Genomic DNA, 22,623 nt, shown 5'->3' with positions numbered 1-22,623 from the left:
TTCTCTTTGAATTTCCCTATTTGTCTGTGTGATAAGAGCTGAACTGCCCCATACTTTTCCCCCTCCCCCTAATCCAATGTTGGTTAAGAAACGGACAAAGGCTTGCACAGTATTTTTCACTGGATAATTTATCATCATTGGTATTGGGAAGAGGGGAGGACAAATAGACTTTGTTTTGTCTAAGATTGTAGCAGGTTGATTATAATTAAAACGTTTCAACAAAAAAGAACGATGTTTAATTAAACAAAAAGCAAGGCAGTGCGTTATACTTCAAAATGCATTAATTAATTTTGCTCAGTTACTACCTCACTTCTTATTCATACACTGTACATGTAAATGACGGAATTGTATTTGAATAACTGCCATAAATTATTGATGTTTGTTTTTGTATTGTAGGTGGTGCAAAATGCTGGGCTAACAAAGAAAACAAAAGTGAAGTTCTTCAACTCGTATGTGTTGTCGCAACTGGCTGGACTTTATCAATACAATGAGGTTGCTGAGGAAGGGAGTGGCCAGTCTGTGCGGCAACGTGTTCATGAGTTATTGCTCAAGATCTGTACATCATTCAAGTTTGGGATATGTTTCTTCAACTCTGTGGGAGCTTTTGCAACCAGGTGAATATTTAATATTCCAGTGATACATTAAGGTACATGTACATGTATATTTAGTCTGATGCACAAGAATCCTAGTCTTATCTTTGTGGTGGCACCTATGCACCTACATTGTATGCAATCACCATGTAAGAGTGAGTGAGTATTAGTGGGTTTTTTTCTTAGCGTGTTGAAAAATATTTCACGAATGATGGCAATGATCGAGTGAAATATTTTCAACACAAGAAGGGAAATTTCGGTCTCCAAGCGGCCATGTAATATTCTATTTATTATGTAAACACCAATGAAATACTAAATCATTTCATGAAAGGCATTGAAAGGCGCAATTTTCATGTTACTATAGAAACAGTGATTTTTTCATGTGTGAAAATAACATGTAATCCTCACATGTGAAGATGTCATGTTTTCGCAAGAAAGCTCACTTGGTATTTCATTGGTGTTTATAAAATTATAATAAGTGACTGTTAATTGTCCACATTTTTTGCATTTGAGACGACGCGGTGGAGAGGTCAAACTTGGCATGTTGGATCCGAGTAGACCCTACTTAAATAATTGCTCATCATCGCCTAACAAACAGTACATGTGTAATGATACATGTACACTATCTGGTAGGCATTAAAATGCACATGGAGGTTGGGCACCCAGGAAGGTGGGGGCTGGAATGACTGCCTCCAAAGCCAATTAGGTGGAACACCCTATAGTCCTCCCTACCCACAACCCAACCCCCGGGTCCCAGCCCAAGCACTTGTCACACTAAACTGGAAATACAGTGGAGATTACCCACTATAGATGCAGATAACAAGTATAACAGCTGTACATGTAAGTTACAATCGAGAGAGGAGGCAGGGGACACTTGAAAAAGCAAGCTATACAGATTTCACTTGATTGCACAAAGAAAGAGTTTTGAAAATTTTTGGACCTTATACCTTCTCTTTGGATCTTCTTGTCCTCAGGAGCAATAATCCAGTATTGTTAAGGTTTCTTCAGAAGCTATCTTCAATGACAAGTGATGTCCTTGTTCAAGAACTGGTGACGAAAGTGTTGAGTTGTTGTCACGATTTAGTCAACCCTTTTCTTTGGGGTTTGTCAGCAGCATGCGAACCAAGGCTCTCAATGTTTTGGGTTGCTAACATTAACTTAGTTATAAAGGTGAGAATGGATTCATGGAACAATATTTTAAGTCAGAGGATAATTATTATTTTCAGCAACAACAAGAACAGTAATAATATTAAATTCGTGTTGATAGTGGTGACCTCTAGATTGGTACATGTACATGTATATTTTGTGTATGATAATCACAAGAGATGACTGTCATTCTGAGCATGTGCAATAGGTTTGAAGATTGAAATAATAATTTTTGTTTTTAGTTAATTTGCAATTGCTGAGAACTGAAAAGAAAAATTAAATTACTGTACGAGTAATTATTGAATTATTATCTCTCAGATAGTGCTCGGGCTGTGCTTGGCTGAATTAGTAGGCTGTATTCTACAGTACGGCTGCTAAATTTGAAATTTTTAGAAAACATTCTCTATCAAGTTCTTTCTGTTGTTTATTTTACATAAACTTGTAAAACCATTTGAATCTTGCAAACAATTACTTCAAAAAGCCAAGAAGATTTATTCATTTTTCAGATTTTGACGCAGCAATCTTTGTGGCAGTTAAACCTTCCGCTTGACTTTGAATAGTTTCCTTTCCTGTGCACCTGATTACCTCAGAAATATAATTGCATGTTATAAATATCTTACTATTAGTACACCTTGTTTTTGTGGTCTGTGCTGAAAGTTAGGGATCCGTTTTTTCCCATTGATTTATGGTCCAGGCGCATTGCACCTGAGGGCAAATTAAATCAACAGAACTTGGTCCATAATTTACAATATGGACCAGGAAAACATTGTTTTGTTAGCAAGAGGTGTTTAGTCATTCTTGCAATCATATGGTAATCTAAAGAAGGCTAATAACCAGGATTTCAACCACTGACCTGTTAGCCCTGCAGGAGCAGGGGTTAGTTTCTACAGAAACTTGGGGCTACATTGGTGCAATAAACACATAAGCAAAAATTTGGCTTTATCAAACGATTTGAGAAAGATCAATTTTTAATACATCTGTAAAAAGATTGGATGTCTTTTTCCCATAGTGTTTGATGGTACATTTCAGTAATAAAACAATTCTAATGCAAATAATTATACTTGAAGAACCGGCCACAAAGTCGTAAAAAGACTTTCCACTTTTACCTGGCTTGGTCTAACTTCACTCCTTGACCTTAATTTTTTACCCAGCCGATATAGTTTTTATATGAACACAAAGTTGTTTTCAAAGATGTGTTCACAGTGTTCAAAGATGTTGAGCAGACTGTTTTCAAAGATGACCGTTTTTACAGTTCTTTTGAGAACACTGTGACCCTCGCAAGCTTTCAGACTCTCAAGGAGCTTCTTTTTGGTTTGGGGCTCTGCCAAATAATTATTCGTATTTTCCCCCCATCTTTTTCAAAATCTTTCATATTTTCTTCCTGATTTTGAAGAACCTTCCTTTTTTCCATCAACATTTTTTTTCTGCTTGACACTCTGCGTGATCAATAAGTGTCACAGCTAATTTACTCTAATTACCTTATTAATTAATATAAGTGGCAATGCACATGATTAAATCATTTAAACAAAGGCAAAAACTTGAGGCACCATGCAACCATTTTGAATTACAGTGTACATGAACCCATTTTGTTGGTTCTCACCAGCTGTATGCAGTCTAGTTACTTGCGTAACTCTGTCAAAACTTTAAGGTTAGCTCGCAGTTTACTTAAAGTGTTATAAATGGATGAATACATGTACTGGTAAGTGTTTGCTAAATCTTGTTTCTATTATTTTTCAGATTTTTGTGGCATTGCCACAGCCTTCACAAATGATCACAAAGGTTGGCATGAATATTGAAAATGTTGAAATGCTTCAATCCCTGGTAAAAATGGTGATACCAGTTTCAATCAGCAGATCTGTTTTGAGTCGTGGGGTTCAGGTACATGTATTAAAGCTGATGTTTCATTTTAAATCTATCCCTGTATAATTTATAAAAATAACTGTAAAAGTAATTCTTGTTCTACTTAAGTGTACGTATTTATGAGCTGGCATCTATGTAATACTATAAAACTGCTATAAAAGATGATTATTAATGTTTACCACGTATGTGTATATTGCAGCTATTATTTATTCCATTAGGAAGCTTTGGCAATGATGATGGCGACACCAATTAAAATGTCATTTGATGATCAAAATTTTTGCAATCGTAACAATTTTGGGGTACATGTATTTCATTTTTTTCAACTGGATTGGAAGAAAATGATGGTGTTGAATCACAAATAGAGGATGAATGATAATCTGTTCTCTTTTCATATTGTCGTCAATACCTTTAGTTTGATTTATTTACATTGTTGTTTTGCAGCGAGCACAAAAGGACTTGAAAATGTTTATATTTTCTTCTTGTTTTTGAAGAACATACCTTTTTCCTATAAATGTATTTTTAAAAATCTCACCCTTAATTCTGCTTGACACTGCATGATCAATACTTATCAAAGCTAATTTACTCTTAATACCTTATTAATAAGTGGCAATCTGGAAGAGGGATGCGCATGATTAATCTTTTAAACATATGCAAAAAGGCACCCATGCAACCATTTTGAGGTACAATTGACCCCCATTTGCTTAAAATACACGCTCCATGTTTAGCACAATTTTTTTTGGTTATCTACTTATTTTCCATCATTAAAGTGTGCAATATTATTTGTGTAGTTTTTAAGGGTAGTGAATTATTTGTTACTTTGAAGAAATTATTCATTATGATTTTCTCCTGTTAGCATTCCAACTATTTGGTGAAACATTTGACCTTATCCCTGCTGGTGGTGATCTTTGATAGAGCACAAAATGCTGTGACTTTCCTGGCAACTAAAAGTGGTGGAACCCTTGAACTTGATGGTGCTAATGTACAATCAGAAAACTCACTGCTGCAGCAGTTTAGAGAGGAGGTTCTGAGGGGCTTATGTGACATCAATACAGTGATCTCTTTGAGGCAGAACCTTCTTGTTGGTACTGCAAAGAGAGAAACACAAGGAGGTATGCCACTTTTAGAGTGCTTTTAAAATTGTGGTTGAAACTTTCATTGCTGGGAGGGAGAAGACTACTTATAATTGGAAATCGTGTCTTCCCCTTTTCCTCTCTGTTGAGGTTGAGTTCCAACTTTTTTACACATTTATTGAGCATCCACGTGGAAGCCTAATAAACAAACAAACAAACAGTCTTTGTAAACAAGCTTTCTAGCTCTGGGTTTCAAGCAACCTGTCTAACCCTGATCTGATGGGCACAAGACAACCAAACAAAATTCAGGTCAAATTTTCATTTGAATGTTTGGCTAAATAGTCTCAATTTCTCTAATGCACTCTATCATGTACCCCCGGTAGTAATAATAATTATAGTATTATTATTGAGTGAACTTTAGTAGGAAGTCAAATATTGGTCTGTCTCTTCAGTTTTTTTACATGTAGGTTACTGGAACTGGCTAAGTTGAACTCAAATCAACATTAACGTTTCTTTTGTAGGAATATCAACACTTTACTGAAAACCTGTTCAGAGCAGATTTAGATAACCAACAAATGCAAAGCAAATGCTACTGCCACTGCTCCAATCCTCTTCCTTTACCATTATTTCATGTACATGTATGTGTTTTCCACTTTTTTAGATGTCACAAGTCCTTCCATTCTTCATGCCCAAAGTCTCAAAGTAATCCTTGGATTTCAGACACTGCAGCCTTCAATTTTCTCACACATAAACTTTGATCTCAGAAAGCTACTGCCAGAGTTGGATTCTACACCTATCGTGCAGCAACTCACCTTGCAAATCCTGTTACAAGCTCCACCAGGGAGTTTAAAATGGCATCAGCAGGTCTGTGGTTAGCAGTACAAAGAACGCTCTTCAATAAAAATTATTGTTCAGTGAGAAATTAATTTTAATTTGAAAATTATTTTTTCGTTATCTCATTAGTAAAGCTCTTGGTGTTTTGAGCAACCCTCAAGCAAAATGCATTATTAAGCTACACTTAAAAATAATTATGAGGGTACAGTGCTGGAAATAACAGTCAGTCATCGGACATTGTCCGACCAAATTTTGAAAATGTCCGGCCAATTTCACATTATGATTGGACACGATGACCGAACATCTCACCAGCACATCTTGAGTTATCTTCTTCAAGGTGTTGTCAGTCAATAAATTATGTCCGGTCCAATTTGTCAAATGTCCGACCAAAATGAAGATTTGAAAGGAAATATGTCCTGTGAATAAAGAAAAATTATTTCCAGCACTGGGGTAGGTGCCCAACGGCAAAATAATGAGGCAACAAGCAGTGCTAACCAGTGGGGAACTAGGGCACTGATATCACAGTGGAATAGATTATACAATGTGCTTACATTTTGTACATCATGATGTTACTCTGAGAGAAGGGAGGGTTGGGCAGATGCAAAACAAACCACATTGCTGATCAATAACAAACTGCAAGGGAAAGTGAAGCAATAGGACAATGGCATGCGCATTATTGCCAACCAGCTGCTATCTTCCTCACACGTGCTTTGCTGCACATTGCACTGACTGTATGTCTGTTTTATTATGATGTTTGTTTCAACGTTTGCTTTGTTACCATTGCTTAATAACAGTAAATTGAACTGAGTGGAGTGCAAAGTGCTCGAAGTATGATTTCAGACCAAAATTGCATGGCATGAAGTTTAATTACCACTTCATTACATCCATTTAAAAATCACGCAATAATTATTATTATTTCATTGTTCAAATGCAGGATTTTAGTCAGTACCAATATTTTATTGATCCAGTTGGGAACAAAAGTTGCACAATTCGCCACACAGTGGCTTTCTTTGTGTTTCATTTTCCTGCAATTTGATTGGTTGTTTTGTTTAAACGTTCCTTTCTCTTTGGCTGGGGAAATGGTGTGATTTAGAGCAAAAAATATTGTGATTCTTGAATAATATCTCACTGCTGAGAGCCAATCAGATTTCAAGGCTTGAAAGGGTTTTCGGCTGAGCGCGTGCATGTAAGCCACACACGCAATTCTAAAAGCTGCTCGCGTCAGCTCACGATTCAAAGTGGGTCACCAGAAATAAACAAATAACGCTAGCTTCACCCACCTTTCTTCTAATTCCTATACATGGAAATAGACATCTCCTATTCATGAACACAACGAAAATTGTACACAAACGGTTTCATGGTCACTTAAATCCGTTTGAGTTGACCTGTAGTTTCACTCGTGTGTGCACTCGAATGAGCGGGTGACGCATGCGTAAATACCGATCATGTAACCCCCTCATTTTTCCTGATTTTGCAACTTTACTTGCTTATATCTCTGCTTCCGGACAGTGAATTTTTTTTATTTTTTGCATGTTAGCTTAGATTCATTTAAAACGTTTGTCTTTAAAATTTAAAAAAAAAATCTGTAGGTGAAAAAAGAAATTAGCGACACATTTCAGTTTTTCTTAAAAACTGACCTACAGATTTTGTTGAATTTTAAATATTTTAGAGATTATTTCTAACATTATCTGGTAACGCTGAATGGGAAGATTTTTACCATCCCGTTTTTTCAAAAAAGACAATATATGTTGATTTTAAGGCTCAAGGAAATGTCTTATATCGTTGCCATGGTAACGTTATTTTGGAGGAAAATGTGATGTGAGAAATCTATAATGGGTACTTAATACCCTGGCCAAATTTTGTCTTGATATGATCACCCAAACTGTTTCTAAAAACAGAATATGTTTATTTGTTTGAAAAAAGGAGAAACTATTTCGAGCCGCCTTAAGGCACTTACGTTGTTAAATTTGCACCATTTAATCAGGTAGACCTTGGAGGGATTAAACAATTCAAGGCAAACATTAACTTGCAGTGTGTGGGTTTTCTTTTTTGACTGTGTGTTACTGTAATCAAAAATTCTTTTCTTTCTTAGATTCAACAATGTAGCATCAGCATTGTATGATTCACTCATGTTGTTCACTTTAACTTTGTCCTTTTCGTTTCTGCTTTCTTCCAGAAAGGAAAGAGCTCTACCTCCTTTGTGTATTCCGTTCTTACCTTGCACACATTTGCAACAACTGGAAATGTAAAAGATAAGGCCAAGCAGCTTCTGTGGAAGGTTAGTTTGATATTATAAAAAGCAACCACACTGACAAGAAGAGAAATGATCATGGTAACCGAAAGGAAGGAACACATCGAAACACAATTACACCACCAACAAAACAAACGCAAAATACTTTAATAGCAAGCAACAACCCAACACAAAACACCGCCACAACAACAGCACAACTACAACTGATGAGGTTACACAGGGCTTTTTCGACCCTTACACCACGGGAAATGATCTTTAGCGAGTGTGACTTTTCGAGACGAATATATCCATTGCTGGCTTGCATGTGACGTTGCATGTGACGTTGCATGTGACGTCATGGTGGCCATGTTGGATGGCAAGAACAATAACCTCTCTCTCCTCTGGGAACTGACCTTTAGTATTGTGTAACTTCTGCGAAAGTTAATAGACCCTTTGCATAAATGGCGCCCAAATTTGAATAAAAATACTGTATACATCCTTAGCCTCACATCCATGAGAAAAACCACAAAGTTTTCAAATTTTATTCAAATTTGGGCGCCATTTATGCAAAGGGTCTATTGTATTGTATTGCCAACTAATACGGCCGCTTTTTCGCGTGGGTGAAGACCAAGAATAGGGGCACCCAACGAGAATATAGTTCAAAACCACTTAAACATAGCATTGTTAAACATATTTTAGTGTTTAAACGGTAGATACATAGGCATATTTTATCCCCTAAAAAATTTTTCATCTGTTCGGATTCCCTAACTGAAAGTTTAGTGTCCGAAAATTAGAGGGATCAGAACTTACCTTTTTGAAAATTTCAGCCGGAAAAAAGGCTCCTGAAAATTCTCGGTGACCTTTTTTGGGTAAAAATCCATTAAAAATGGGCAATTATACCATGTTTTAGATGTTCGAAAATCCTAGGACAGTCAGGCAAGCAAGGAATTTTACAACAAATGTTCCGAAAATTCTAGATCTCAAATTGTCTTCCGAACAGATATTTTCCGAAAATTGACGTTGGGTACCCCTGCAAGAAGAGATACCTAAAAACAACATACGAAGCCCTCATGACATTGGCCGAATTTATGCTAGAGATAATTCGTCTAAGTATAAATTCGGTACGAAGACGAATTATGGAGCAAAATTCGTCTGAGGCTGATTCGTCTGTTAGCACGTCTTCAAGACGTGCTAGCCAACAGACGGATAAATCGTCTTAGACGGATGATCCGTCTCTAAATTTATATCTAGACGGAAACGTAGACGGTTTTTTGACCAAGTTTCCACGTGAGAGGGACTGGTTTCTATATTTTCGCCAGGTTTCCTGGGATGCCTAACTCTCGCCAAGCTTCCACTCGTCTCAACACCAAAACACCCGTCGTGTAACACGCGTAACGCGTAACGTATATGTAGACAAAACACTCGTCAAAATTCGTCTTCGGATCTATACTTAGACGAATTAACCGTCTGACAGACAGGGAACTTAAGCGAGGACGACAAAAGTGACGGATATGAAAACGTGGAAAGTTTCGCTTTGACGTCATTTGAAATGCAGTAATGTGATTGGGCAATCGCACTATTTACTGCCCATATCAGGAGTTTCCTTGGCGGGAAAAAGAAGAAGCTTTGTTTTAATCTTGCCAAACGTTGGTCCTTGAAACAAATTGCGAGCACTTTTTCAAGGTCATACAGAAGTCACTCCATCAAGTTGTTTTCAGGGCGAGACCGGCTTAGAAATGTACCAAAATGTCAAAAAAACATAGCAAATTAATTTACACAAGAACAATAGGCCTTTTGCAACAAACGATCACATGGTACAAAATCCGCCATGCTGGAGGGCAAGCTCATTATTATTCCACCACTGGGACATTAAAACAAAGAGACCTGAACCAGTCAAGCTTGACTTGGCTTTGTTTTTGTCCCAGTGGGGGAATAATAATGAGCTTGCCCTCCAGCATGGCGGATTTTGTACCATGTGATCGTTTGTTGCAAAAGGCCTATTGGCAACAAAATAACAAGACAAGGAGACAACAAGACCAGCACGACTAAAATGATACTAACAGTAATAACGCAACAGTATAGCAAAGCAGTAATACAAAACCAAAAGTAAACAACACAAAACCAAACAAAGATACAACAACTTGGAATCTACTTTAGTGTATTTGGGACACTACATTAATTTGTGATGAACTGCTGTTTCTTTCTCTCTGCTAGCTTATCAGTGAAAGTGGAGTTGTCAGCAACAATGCGAATGAAGTAGACATATGGTTGAATCAACTTGATCATTATCAAGGCGATAAAGGGACAATGCAGGCACGTCTGGTTTTTGTAGATGAGGTATTTACTGCAGTGACCAAGGAACCACACGCACATGCAGACGATGTCATAGATGCACTGGCTGAAGTAGCGGCATCAGAGGCAAGTTTGGAGGAGTGTGGCGTGGACTCAAGATGGAATGTCACTTCTAATACAAGGTGCATGTGCTTTCTGCTTTTAATCTCCATGTCGTGTTGGCGTAGATCTCCAGAACATGTTTGAAAAAAAGCTCTCGAAAGCACCAGGACATGTTTGAAAGGCTCCACCTATATCTGTCCCAACTGGCTTCATCTGTACTTTCATGGTGAAATTACAGACTAATAGATCCAACCGTCTACAAGAAATGTCGAAAATGATGGTACTCAGAAAAAGACAACATTGGGGTAAAACAAGAGTACTTCGAACTTGGCATTTAATCTGAAGCTACATAGGGAAATTCCGAGAGAAACACATGGAGCGAAGTTAAATTTATACAAATGCCTTGTAAATGAGTATTTGTATTTTTGAAAATCTTAGATTTAAACCCTGTTTGCGGTCTTTCGAATGCTTTTCGGATCTCTTTTCGGATGATGTAAAACGCTCTTTATCTTCGCGAGGAAAATGTTTTGATTCATGGATCTTTATGATTGCTTTGCTTTCCTTGGTTTTGAAAAGGTGTTGAACTTCGTTTCTCGAATTGCTTTTAAAGGCCCGAAAAGTTTTTTTTTGGTGGTTTTGAGAAACAGTTTCCGGCTCACGTCAACCCATCCAGACGCACTAACCGTCGCCCCTTGTGTAGCCTGCAGTGCAGGCGAGTGCACATTTTCGTATTAGGCCACCATCTTTCTAAGATTTGGTAACTGTGGAAGATTGGGGCGAGGAAATATTTGCTGAGGCCCCCAACCCGCCACTGCACCAACCCTCTCCCGGTCAAGCATCTAATCACAATCCAAGATGGCGGCATCGAAAACCTGGTTTATCTAGCGTTCCGCGCCAAAATAACGCCTGCACTGCAGGCTACCCCTTGTGATTCGACTTTTTATTGGATTACGTCAGTGGAGTCGTTTGGATTATATAATGATTCGTAGGAGTGCAATTTTGAGCAAGCAGTATCATGTCAGTGCGCTATTTGAAATGTGTTGGGTTTTTTTTTTTCAGTCTTCCTGTTAGCCTGCTACTTGTTGGAGCTTTGAAACGTTACAGTGAAATGGTTTGTGAGAAAGTAAAGCCAGTTGATGAAACAGATGCAGGAAACAAAGGTTGGTTGGCTTGGAAGGCATAGGAATAGACACTTAATGACTGGTCCCGAGGGAAACAGTTCATTTTGTTTCCCGAGAATCTCGATGTTTCCCCGAGGCGCAGCCGAGGGAAACATTGAATTTCGAGGGAAACAAAATGAACTTTTTCCCGAGGGACCAGTCATTAAGTGATTTGTAATATAGCTCAAAAAGAAAAACGTGCAATGGCAACAACAACGGCGGTCGTTGGTCAACATTTGCGGGTAACAGTGCACTGTTGCCCTCTGACGTCATAGATTTTGCACTGTTGCCCACTCAGAGACTTTTGGCGGGAAACAGTTTCATTGTTAGGTACAAATGTATCATGTGTCCGCGAAGTAACCAATGAGAGTGCGCGCTTTTGGGGGGAAAAAAATTGATGAATGCATGAAAAGGCAGTTGACGAATGTTTCAGTAAATGGCGAAGTTTTTGGGTATCATTCGGATGGTGGGACAATGCAAGAGTTATTTGTCTGTCGAGTTATGATGCTCTTAGGAAGTTAAGAGATCAATCATGGTATCATTCTTTTTCAGGTTGCATCGCTCGCTATTTGAACGGTGTGATCTTCGATCTCATTCACTGCTCTGTCTACCCAACCTTAGTGAGCTTTGTGGTGTGTCGTTGCTACTCCAACATAGTTATCCCAGATCATTTGGCCGCAACTGTCTCGAGTGTCCACGAGGCAGTGTTGTGCTATGCTGGCCAATGGCTTCCCAGGGCAACTAAAGAGAAATTTGGATCTTTCAAGGTATTTGTTTATCGTAGTAGAAGCATAACTGTAGTCGCAGTTTCTGTCTCAGAAGCGTTATTTAGACTCCTAAGCGAGGACGGCGGTGAAATCTACGAGAATATCATCAAAAAAATATGCCTTAACATTATCCGAACGATTTAGGATTATGTTGACTCCAAGTCGCTCGGTATGGAAATTGTGTACGGCAAAAACGGTGTGGATCTTCAGAAAAAAAAAACGAAAATTTACCTCTGGGTGCTTGCGGATTCCTCCACGTATTGAATGGGCCATTTCCGGGTAGCTGTTTGTCTCGGTTTCGAAGTGAGTCTTGGTGCTCAACTATTGTAAGGGAAATTAGTTTGATTTGCATAAGAATACGCAACTAATTTCCATTTGAATGGTTGTGCACCAGGACTCGCGTTGAAACTGAGGCATGCAGCAACTCGCAAATGGGCTATTGTTTAGCTCCTTTGTTCTCGTAGAGAATATTTGTTTCAACATTTATGTAGTTGCCCAAACGTGGCCCAAAAACGCCAGTATTGAAACTTCCTATTTATGATAAATCACCAAGAAGCCGATTATTTACGTTTCTGTTCGAAAAGAGAGGTCGGTGTAGACGTGGTTTTGAGGTCTTTTTGTGGGTACAATATTTGTTAGACATTTTTCGAAGTTCTTTTCCCTCTTGTTTTCTTTTAGGTATTGTACGAACTCGCAAAAAGACGCTTAAATCATTTCCAGTTTTTTTTTCACAGTTTATATATATCAATCCCTTTGCGTAATTGATGCTTTGTTTTCTCTCATTGTTTTGTAGGAATATCCACAAAGAAGTGACGAGCATGTGAACAAGTTGTCCACATTTTTGGACAAAACTGTTGTTAAAACTGAGGAAGGTATTTGATCAAAACTATGTCAGGCAGTCGCACTGTGAAGGCCCCCTCCGTGCAAGCGGCCTCAACGTTTGCTTCAATATCCGTTCGATTTTGTGGAACAGCGATGTTGAAAACCGTTTGTCTCCCTCTTAATGCGCACTGATCGCGCTAATCGGTCTCTCAATGACGTATCCATGTCCGTATCCATAGTAACAAGTCCCCATATCCATAGTAACAACAGCCTGGGACTGAATACCGGGATTTTTGTGAAGCTTTGTTGATTCAAATGTTGATGATGTGTTGAAACCGTTTTGCCCACCCCACCCCACCCCAGCAGACAGCATCGTTCAACAAAATTGAACGGATGTTGAAGCAAATGGTGAAGCAATTTGCCCGGGGCCTTTATCGTTTTTCAGTTTTAACGTTTCATGAGGTAGGTTAAGAAGCGACGAGGGTACAGAAACGGAAACGTCACAATATGCAATATTGGTATCACCCAACTAGTGGACTAATGCAAATGCTGCATTTTGATTGGCTACGCTACGAGAGAACTATTAGTAATAGTCCTCGAGTAGCGAAAAGCGAGACGCTATCTTTCGTTTTATTCCCAAATAAATATATTTACAACTTGCATTTGCTAACTTTATTCTTGCCTTTTCTGTCCGACTAGTTGGGTGATACTAAAACAATTAGACCCTTCACCCTCAAGGGCCACGAGTCAATAGTCCATTCGGCTTCGCCTCATAGGTTATTGACTCGTAGCCCTTGCGGGCTACGGGTCTAATTGTTAAATATTCCTGGTTTAGTTGGGAATAAATCGTGCTGCACGTGGGCACGCATTTTGGTACATTTCGTTTCATTTTCTTTTCCCTCTTCTGCCAAGAAAACCCCGAGAAATCACCACATGACAACAATAGGGAGTTTAAGAAACGACAACGCCAAAAAGCAGTAATATTATTGATTAAGAACGGTGCCTACTAATTCAAAGGTATTTTTGTGCAGTTTACTGAATATGCGCGAAAAGCAGATCTTAACAAGTGTTATTGAAATCCAAAAAGAAAACTGGGGGTAACCACACATTTTTCGAGGATAATTAATCAGCAATATTTGTAAAAAGCTTTAAAATACAAAACAATGTATGGCGTTCTTTGCCAAATTGAAGCTCAATTATCTCTGAAAAATGCAAGGATACCCCCAATTTTCTTTTTGGATACCAAGAGCACTTGCTAAGTTCTGCTCTCTCCGCATAGCTTTAAACCGCGCAAAAATATCCCTGTATTAATACGCACGGCCGATAGGAAATCCGAGTATCTCGAGATGCGCATAACGTATGCGCAATAACAATAGTAGGCACAACCTACCAAAATGATCGTGTTGCACGCATTTTTGAACATTTCTCTTCCGTACTCGTCAAAACTACATCTGTACTGTATAAAATGACCAAATTTAAGATTTTCACGACGTGGACAAACTACAGTGACTCTACTTCCGTACCAATCCAGTTATAGGTCACCTCGCCCATATTGTATAATGTAAACAAGATGGAATAATCTTGAAGTACTTAGAATAGCTCAAACTTATATTTTGAAGTGACGTTTTCGTCGCCGTGGCCATCGTGGTTTCTTAAACTCCCTAATGAACATGCAATAGCGACATTCTCTTTTTTTATGAAAATCGTTCTTTTCCGACCTGACATTTTTGGAAGTTCGCTAAAGTTGTGCAACGCAAGCAAGAAAAAAAAAACAAACAAACTGGCTTCCATGATGTCATTTGGAAACGATCCTTTAATCGAAGAAGCCACTCTCAACCGAGGTGTTTCAATAAGGCAGCTGTTGAGATTGGCTGGCTTGCAATAGCCTCGGAAATAAAAGTGAGATGTGTGAGTCTTCACGGTGGAATTAACAACAGTGAAGAGCGATTCATCTCGGACAGTTAAACTGTTGATTCAAGGGAAAGAATTTTCCTGAAAGCTAGCATTTATGAGTGTTTTTGTTTTGGGCAAGAGGATACACATTTATTAGATCTATATATTTTTTTCTCAAATGCTCTTTTTTGACAATTTGGCGCCAATGGTCTGTCGAAGTTAGGGTAGCCGTAAAAGGGTGCTTTTGTATAATTTGAGTTTCGTATCAAACCTGACAAATCAACCGCCAACTTGTTATCTTGCAACAACCACCTTTTTCATTTGGAAAGTGCTTTTTGTTTACAGAGAAAGTAACTGCAACAGCTGAACTATACCATCTGCTTGAAGCCCTTGACAGAGTGCAATTGAGCTCAGTTATGGATGACTGTGTGCACTTTTGCATGCAAAAGCTTTCAGCGGATTTTTCACCACTTGTTGAGATTTTGCGAGTCAGGAATTATATAATTAATGGTGAGTAGCAAAGGACCTGAATTACAGAGCCAACCAGGAGGCCGTTTGGCTGGTAATTATCAATTATTAAATTTTCAACCTCGGTTAATGCATTTCTCGTGCTCTGATTGGTCCACTTAATCTCGGTTATCAGCTCATATACCTTAGTTTGACCTTATATGGCAAGTGTTTGCTAATCTAAATTTTTTTTTTTCCGGAAAGCGAAATTTCTCTCTTAATAAAGCAAAAAAAACATTTTTTGGAAAGTTTGGATCAATTTCGACGTTTAGAAGTACGCAAAACCGCAAGAAATGTGTTTGTGATGAGCCTGCGTCTGTCTGACCACGAGGTATTAAACAACATCGCATCTTCATCAAGTTTTTTCGATTTCGCTCGCATTTTCTCGCTTTTTTTGCTCGTATTTCATACATCCAAACTTTTGGCGTTTAAGCAATTTAATAAAACAATTATTCCATTCGCGCTTGTTGGATATGACACTGGTAATAGCCAACTCGACGCTACGCGCCTCGTTGGCTATGTAATGTACCATCTCATATCCAACGCGCGCTCAGGTGTTTCTTACCTTTGATGGGCAGAGATTGTTCTACAATCCTGGGCAAAACTGTTGGGACAGTGTGTCAATTAAGCACAAGCGGTTTCAAAGGTTTTTTCAAGGGTACAATTTTTTCCCTTCCCCCCTCCCCCTTACATTATTGAGTTGAAACCTGGAAACATTCTGAAAAGCTGCTGTTGGTTTCAACATGGGCGTGGGTTGGTGGCGGGCAAATGAGTGGCCGCTTCGAGGAGAATTATAAAGTATAAGGTACACCTTTAGTTAAAGCGACTTTTGCTCCTTAAGTAAGTATGTTAAGAATGTGAAAGGTGAAACGTGTGTTCTGTGGGGTCGAGAGGCTTAAATTTTTACGAAACTCAAGCAGTTGTGAAAAGACTGCAGAAAAAACCATGTTACTGCTCTTCCAAAAGACATCCTGGAACTAAAGTCATAAAGTTATCATCACCTAAACTCTCTTTTGAACGATTGATTCACAGGTATAGCATTGTCCGAGAGCATGGCTCCCTTGTTGCACAGCCTACCATTCACTGTCTTGGTGTGGCAAGTCTTTGGAGATTCCATTGAGGATGTGGACGTTTCTGTTCACAGCACCCAACGAGGTACATCTTCCCTCGATAAAACTACCTCAAACATTCTATGCAGTTCATGGATTCAAGAACTGTTTATAGCAGCTTTGGAGAAGGAACCTGAATCAAAGACTATTTCACATTGCCGTCATCTTCTTCTGTATCTGCACTCTCTTAAGACAAGACTTACCACTGTTTCCGATTCAATCGAGCAGGAGCGACAAAAGTCTGCAACACTGTCATGTTTCCAGCTTATTCAGCATCTGATGCAAAGATCATTGTCCGTGCAGCTGAGTTCAGATAAAGACAATACAAATATTTTAGACGAGAAAAGCAATAATCCGCTTGGAACGAACCCTTCTGCAATGGGTGTTTGTAAAGCCGATTCTTGTTTTGCGGAAGACATTTGTCGCGCTGTTCTCCGTCACCCTGTTGTTCTGGATTGCTTTCTGTGGAATCCGGAGATATCCATATCTCAGGCCATTTGTAAAGATGTTGGTTCTCGGCTGACTTATACTATCGCTAATCTACTACTGGCTGTACAATCAAGCTTACCGCTGCAAGAAAAACAGGTATTAATGGCTCCTTTCGTGAAGAAACTATGCCAGGAGGGACTGAGTGAAGTCCAGTTTGCAGTAAAAGGATGTGGTAAGATGGAAGTTTTGTCAAAAGCCAGTTTGGAGTTCACTTCGGCCAGTTTTTAAAAGCGAACACAAGTGTGCCGTTTTTGTAATTGTAGTGCGCGCCACCTTTTAAATGAACAAAGATTAATCAATCAAAGAAAGTTTTCTTACTTCGTCTCGCTTTAAAATTAAAATTATTCTAGAGTTGTGACAAGTTGATTGCCTCAATTTGCTTTTTGTACCAGTTTTTCTCCCCAAACTACGCACATTGCTCGTTCGCGCGATGACTTTAAAACCCGTGCCGATTTGGAAAGTAAATCTTTGTTCAGCATTTTTTGCGGCTTTCTGTGTTACCCTGGTGCAGGGAAAGGCCGCCGATCACCATGACGTGTTGGCTAGAATGATCGGGAAGGTTGAAGTGTCGCGTGACTGGTTTCGTTTGTTGTTTTTTCCACGTTTCGCAGATGTTCGCAAAAGCCGTCTCCTCCCAGTTTGGTCAATGCATATCTTTTGGCGTAGTTTGCATGCTATGTAATACATAACATTTCCAGAGGTGCACGTAAAACGGTCAACGATTTTAACAGATTGCTTCGGTTCTTTTATTTTGTGCGCATTGTGGATGAAAGGACACGAAAAGTTTAAAACCTGTCCGGCTGATCAGATCACCAATATCGTTGTCTTTTTATCTTTCCAGAAACGTCCTCGTCTGAAGCTCTTTTCCTGGTGGCACTTTTCAACGACTATTTTGACAACGATTCTCGAACCCTTTTCATTTCAAGTTTGTCGGAACTACCGTCCCACAAGCTAGTCAGAAACGATCATTCATCGGGAGAAGCTGCCCCTTCAGCCTTTCTTCTCACACTACTATCGTTACTAGAAAGTGGATTCTCCAGTTTGGAAGAGAGATCACCTTCTCCGCCTTCGTTTTTGAGGAACTCTGACCTCAAGGCAGGGGAGCCTCTCCCACTTGCGCATTTCGAACGTCTCGTCGAGATTTCTCAGGAAGTTAACTGTCCACAGCTAGATCGCGCAATTTTGAAACTCTTGCAGAGTTCTTTGGTGTACGTTCTTGCTTCAACTACATCACTCTTAGACGGTTGTCTCAATCACCCAACGGAAAACAAAGTTGCAATTGCATTGCATTTAGTTGTAAATTCGACTGCTCTGAGGTCGCATTTTGAGCGTCGTTGTTTGGTCAAACCAAAGACGAATGAGACGATTGCAGTGGAAGAAAGCGCGGAGACCTGGCCCATTGAATTCAAAAGTCATCTCACAGAATTCCTTCCTCTTGTCTGTTCTTATTTACTGTGTTTCCATGGGATGGACTTACGCGCACCAGGTATGTTATGGCACTGACCGAGGTTATTTTTTAATACCTTAGATAGTAATTAGTTGGGAATTATTGAGATTTAAAGGGAGCTAAGGGTTTCAGTGTAAACTATGATGTTGAAAGATTTTTTAAAGTAGGGTGAAGGGTTTAGGTCATTGAGCGACATTGAATCACGTTTTGTGTTCTGCAGTTGTTTACTTGAATGGCGTTCGTATTTTTACAACAGCTCGAAACATTCGAAAACTCGTTGTTTCTTTTTCCATCAAGACACTACAACCCGCTTTACGAATAGAAAATGTAGGATAAACGTTGTGTTCCAAGGAGTCTGCCTTAAGATGCGTTTGCACGTCAGGGCCACAATTACCGGCGTCGAACCGGCAAATAGTATTAATGTTTCGTCAGCTTTTTTGTTTTTTCACTGATAGAAATGTAGAAATGAATAAGAGTTTAATGTTACTATGTGAAAAGGAAGAAAAATATCGAACCCTAGTTCCCTGCCATTTTTGTTCGATCGCCGGCGTGTGAAAACACTTAATTTTAGTGTACTGAAAGTTAACACTAGCTATGTGTTATGTTCTTTAGCGCTGGGGCACCGCTAATTGGGAACACTGGAGCAGTAGTTGGGAACATTGTACATAGAAATCAAATCAAATCATGGGTTTTGAGTGAATTACGAGACCTTGTACACGTTTCGAGCGTATTTCTGGTACTCAATTGTTTGTCCTCGTTAAATGTTTGTTATTTGGCGGTACCGTTAGCTTCATCTCAGCAGTTGAGGAACTTTTGCAATGACCACAGGAGCATGTACACTACAAGACAACAGGTTTTATATGGAAAAAAAATCATGGAGCGGGTGCAGGGTGCTTTTTATTACATTTCTTTGCTGTCCAATACAGGCAATTAGGTAGAATTTGAGGGTTTGTGGAGGACAATAGCACACAGCGGGGGAATTTCTATTTCTCTTCAGTCTTCGCTTCGTTGCGGCTTCTAGCAATTCATTTCCGGGATACGTTTTACTTTTATCATGTAGTTCCCAGTCCTTCAAAGTCTGCGTTTTCCTTGTCACTGCGCACGTTCCCGACTAACGTCAACGTCAGCGCCAACCGCGGCGCCTCGACTGCACGGTTGGGAAATCGTTTTTGTCTTGCCGTGAACACTTTGGCGCATTTCTATGCTTTCTCTGCTTCACAACGGGGTGAAAAAAAGTAATAACAGAACGGTAATTTTTGTCGATACTCTTGTTATATTCCTACCAGACTACCGTTTGTACCAGTTTTAGAGTTGTTAGATTACGTCTTTGTTAACTTTGTTTAATTCTAGTAAGGTGTATCTGTTGTTGTTCTTGTTGGCAGGTCACACTAGAGCACGAGAAGTAAACTCACTACTGGTTGAGGTGTACTGGGATCCACTGTGGGAGTGGCTTTTTGACAACACGGAGACAATTTTAAAAAACTCACAGGTTCGAGTAAAGGTTTTTTTTGCACTGAGTGTTAGAAAATTTATTCAAAGGGATATTCTTTCAAAAGAAAAAAATTGATAAGAATCCAATTTTTTATTTGACCCGAAAAATGTATTAATTTACATTAGAAGCATAAGCTCTTTGCTGGGCTGGCCATGAGTTCGCGTCTATATATTGAAGACCCTTGAACTCTCGAATATATTAATGACATTAAAGGTTTTCAGTTACAAAGTTTTGAACCTTTATGTGTTTTAATTGAAGGACCAATGTATGGAGATGTTTTTCGCCTTGATTCAAACCACAGAAAGAGGTAAGGTTGTGTAGAGTTTTTTTAAATGTGTTGCAGTGTTACCGTTGAATTTCCTGTATTGCCTTATACTTGCCAGGTTATTGCTTTATTATTTATGGAAATAAAGGCAGATGTTTTCGGGATATTTAGAAAAAAATCAAGATATTTTGAGAAATAAAAAATCGGCAATTTGCGGAAAGGCGATTCCATATGTATTTGTGTCTTGGCTTAACCGAAAACAAAAACAGTGTGCTTCAAGTCCCGGATGTGCACAAGCTCTTGTTTTTTGCCGCCATTTGGTCGTCAGGCGTCTCGACTTTTTTCCAAGTTTTAGAAAGCACGGTATGTTGGGTGTTAATAAATGAAAAGAAGGTGGAAAGGAAAACAAAAATGGTATCTTTAGTCTGGAAAGTAACAGAACTTAGTTGTCCTGTCCTAATTGACCTCTTTGGCTTGTAAGTTTTTGTTTTCCCATTTCAGACCACGTGATGATCCCAAGGGAATTTTCCTTTTGTTTTTTCACAAGTTGTGTATACATATGCACGTGCATAAGACGACATTTGAAAGAGAAACTGTTCCTCGAGTAGCATCGCGTGGTTTGAAATTGGACAACAAAACGTACAAGCTAAAAAGGCTTATTACTCAACACATTGTGACAATGTCCAAATATGGTCGTAGCGCGCTCAATATTCGTCGTGCGTACTCAACAGATATCCTGCGATATACGTAATTTTGTGTGTCGCGGAGAAAAATGGTAGTTCTTCCAGCTTTTTTTTCCAATAAACGTAGAAAATTGTGCTTTGTCATCAATGTGTTGAATAATAAAACAATTATCCTGCTCAATCTTGCGGAATATCGCCTGATTTTAGCCAACTCGGCCTACGGCCTCGTCGGCTAAGTATCAGGCGATATTCTGCGCGGTTTCGCGGGATAATGGTTAAATATTTGCTGCGGGTAAAATTTGTTATGTTCTACTTCAGTTTACTGTCTAGTTGATATACGTAAAGAAACTTCATAATTATGCCTTTTATTTTTCACTCTATAAGGTAACAACATTGTTGCCATTGCCGAGATCATGATCAGTCTTGCAATGTTAATGTAGTAACGATCGTGTTTGATCTTTTTTAAGATGATCATCTCAAGAAAAAGTTCCAGGCGCTGTTGAGCATAGCTTCGTCTTGGAACGTGTAAGGATAACTTGTTTGTGGATAACATGCACGATAGAGTGATTTTCCACGCCTTAAGCCTTACGCCCCGTTTACGTCATCAAGCTTTTCTTGGCAATTATCATTGTTCGTGTAAATGATAAACAAGTTTTCCTTGACAAGTTTTCCTTGAAAAGGAATGTTTGCTCATGTAGAGGATACACAAGTTCGACAAGTTTAGCCTGTGCCCGCAATACTTTTTGTTCAGCGCGTAAACGGGTCTTTTGGAATTTTGTTTGTCCAATCAACGTTTAGCTAACCGTTAAATGAGCCAGTTGGAGCGCAAAGGACTGAAAACGTGCGGGCGGCACTCAGCGCTTTGATTTTGCGTCAGATTGGATAAAAATACGGTTGTATAGTTTGGAACCAAAGCGATCAGTTGGACCTCTTTCAAACGTCGTACGTCGTGCTATTGCTGTGTGAATTAAACACAAGACTTAAATCCGACTCAAACACGACTTACAACAATTAAGTTTCGCATGGCATTAGCTCGACCTGCTTTAAACGATGTGGTGTAGATCTGGTTATTGGTTTGAAACTTGACATTATGTTAAATTTAGCGCGACTGAATTAAGTTCGACGTTCGAAAAGTACTGTTGTAGTTGTGTCACTGTCGGGTCAGATTCATTTGATTTGGATACGACAGTAGCACGACCTTTGAAAGTTGTTCTTGACTTTAAGGAAGAGTCCTATATTGGTCGTTGCGAATCTATCGTTGGTGTGGCAAATGGAGTCGTTTCAGCCTGATTTTCATGTTTTTTGTTTGGTTTTTTTGTTTTCAGATGTCGGTTTAGGATCTGTGACCAACTTTTGACAAGATTGTGTTACGGTTGTTCCTTGAACGAGAAAACTGCCTTCATGAGCAAATTCTGCTTTGCGTCTATGGGGTTCCTTTCCAGTGTTTTAGAAGGAAAAGGTGAATACACTTTTCCTTTTTGTAGTAGTGCACTGTAAGTGCACTGTAAGTGCACTACACAGTATGTCACCGGGTTTTCCGTGGTGCCAATAGGCCCGCAGCGCGTGCATAAATCACGAAAATAAACAGATCTGTTAGATAGCGTGCTTGAGTTTCAACAAAATGAGCGCCAAATTCCGCAAAAAATTGTGACGCTGGTGAATAATAAAGCAGCTGCTATTTCCAAAACGATGGAATTACCTGGTGATAAATGTACCTCGTCTAGGAGATTAAATTTTTGATTTTGCAGAACGAATGGTCAACCTCAAGAGTTGGGCAATAGTGATTTTTGTGTTGAATTTGCAAGTATCTTGTCAAACTTTATAACAGTTGAAAGAAAAAAAAAACAAACAAACTAACAAAACAA

General features: G+C 39.1%; 1 protein-coding gene across 4 annotated transcripts in view; it reads left to right on the top strand.

Annotated features, from left to right (window-relative positions):
* Nucleotides 1-22,623, top strand: part of LOC138052526 (nucleolar pre-ribosomal-associated protein 1-like) — a 77,815-nt gene that overhangs the window by 36,606 nt on the left and 18,586 nt on the right. For 3 of the 4 annotated variants that reach the window (XR_011133106.1, XM_068899062.1, XM_068899065.1), the window contains 17 exons: nucleotides 397-614; nucleotides 1,565-1,760; nucleotides 3,474-3,614; nucleotides 4,450-4,705; nucleotides 5,328-5,530; nucleotides 7,677-7,778; nucleotides 9,945-10,204; nucleotides 11,184-11,284; nucleotides 11,837-12,051; nucleotides 12,845-12,923; nucleotides 15,112-15,276; nucleotides 16,306-17,043; nucleotides 17,713-18,357; nucleotides 19,701-19,807; nucleotides 20,069-20,117; nucleotides 21,226-21,283; nucleotides 22,084-22,217. Coding sequence is in view for 3 of the 4 variants with exons in the window: in XM_068899062.1 (XP_068755163.1) it covers nucleotides 397-614; nucleotides 1,565-1,760; nucleotides 3,474-3,614; nucleotides 4,450-4,705; nucleotides 5,328-5,530; nucleotides 7,677-7,778; nucleotides 9,945-10,204; nucleotides 11,184-11,284; nucleotides 11,837-12,051; nucleotides 12,845-12,923; nucleotides 15,112-15,276; nucleotides 16,306-17,043; nucleotides 17,713-18,357; nucleotides 19,701-19,807; nucleotides 20,069-20,117; nucleotides 21,226-21,283; nucleotides 22,084-22,217 (3,667 nt within the window). In the remaining variant the exon portion in view is untranslated. The remainder of the gene's footprint in view (nucleotides 1-396; nucleotides 615-1,564; nucleotides 1,761-3,473; nucleotides 3,615-4,449; nucleotides 4,706-5,327; nucleotides 5,531-7,676; nucleotides 7,779-9,944; nucleotides 10,205-11,183; nucleotides 11,285-11,836; nucleotides 12,052-12,844; nucleotides 12,924-15,111; nucleotides 15,277-16,305; nucleotides 17,044-17,712; nucleotides 18,358-19,700; nucleotides 19,808-20,068; nucleotides 20,118-21,225; nucleotides 21,284-22,083; nucleotides 22,218-22,623) is intronic. The other variant, XM_068899064.1, reaches the window with a different exon arrangement.

The sequence above is a fragment of the Montipora capricornis genome, chromosome 6 (genome assembly GCF_036669925.1).
Source record: "Montipora capricornis isolate CH-2021 chromosome 6, ASM3666992v2, whole genome shotgun sequence".
NCBI classification, from domain to species: Eukaryota; Metazoa; Cnidaria; class Anthozoa; order Scleractinia; family Acroporidae; genus Montipora; species Montipora capricornis.
Note: the sequence above shows the minus strand (reverse complement) of the source record. Positions and strands in the feature narration are given on the sequence as shown.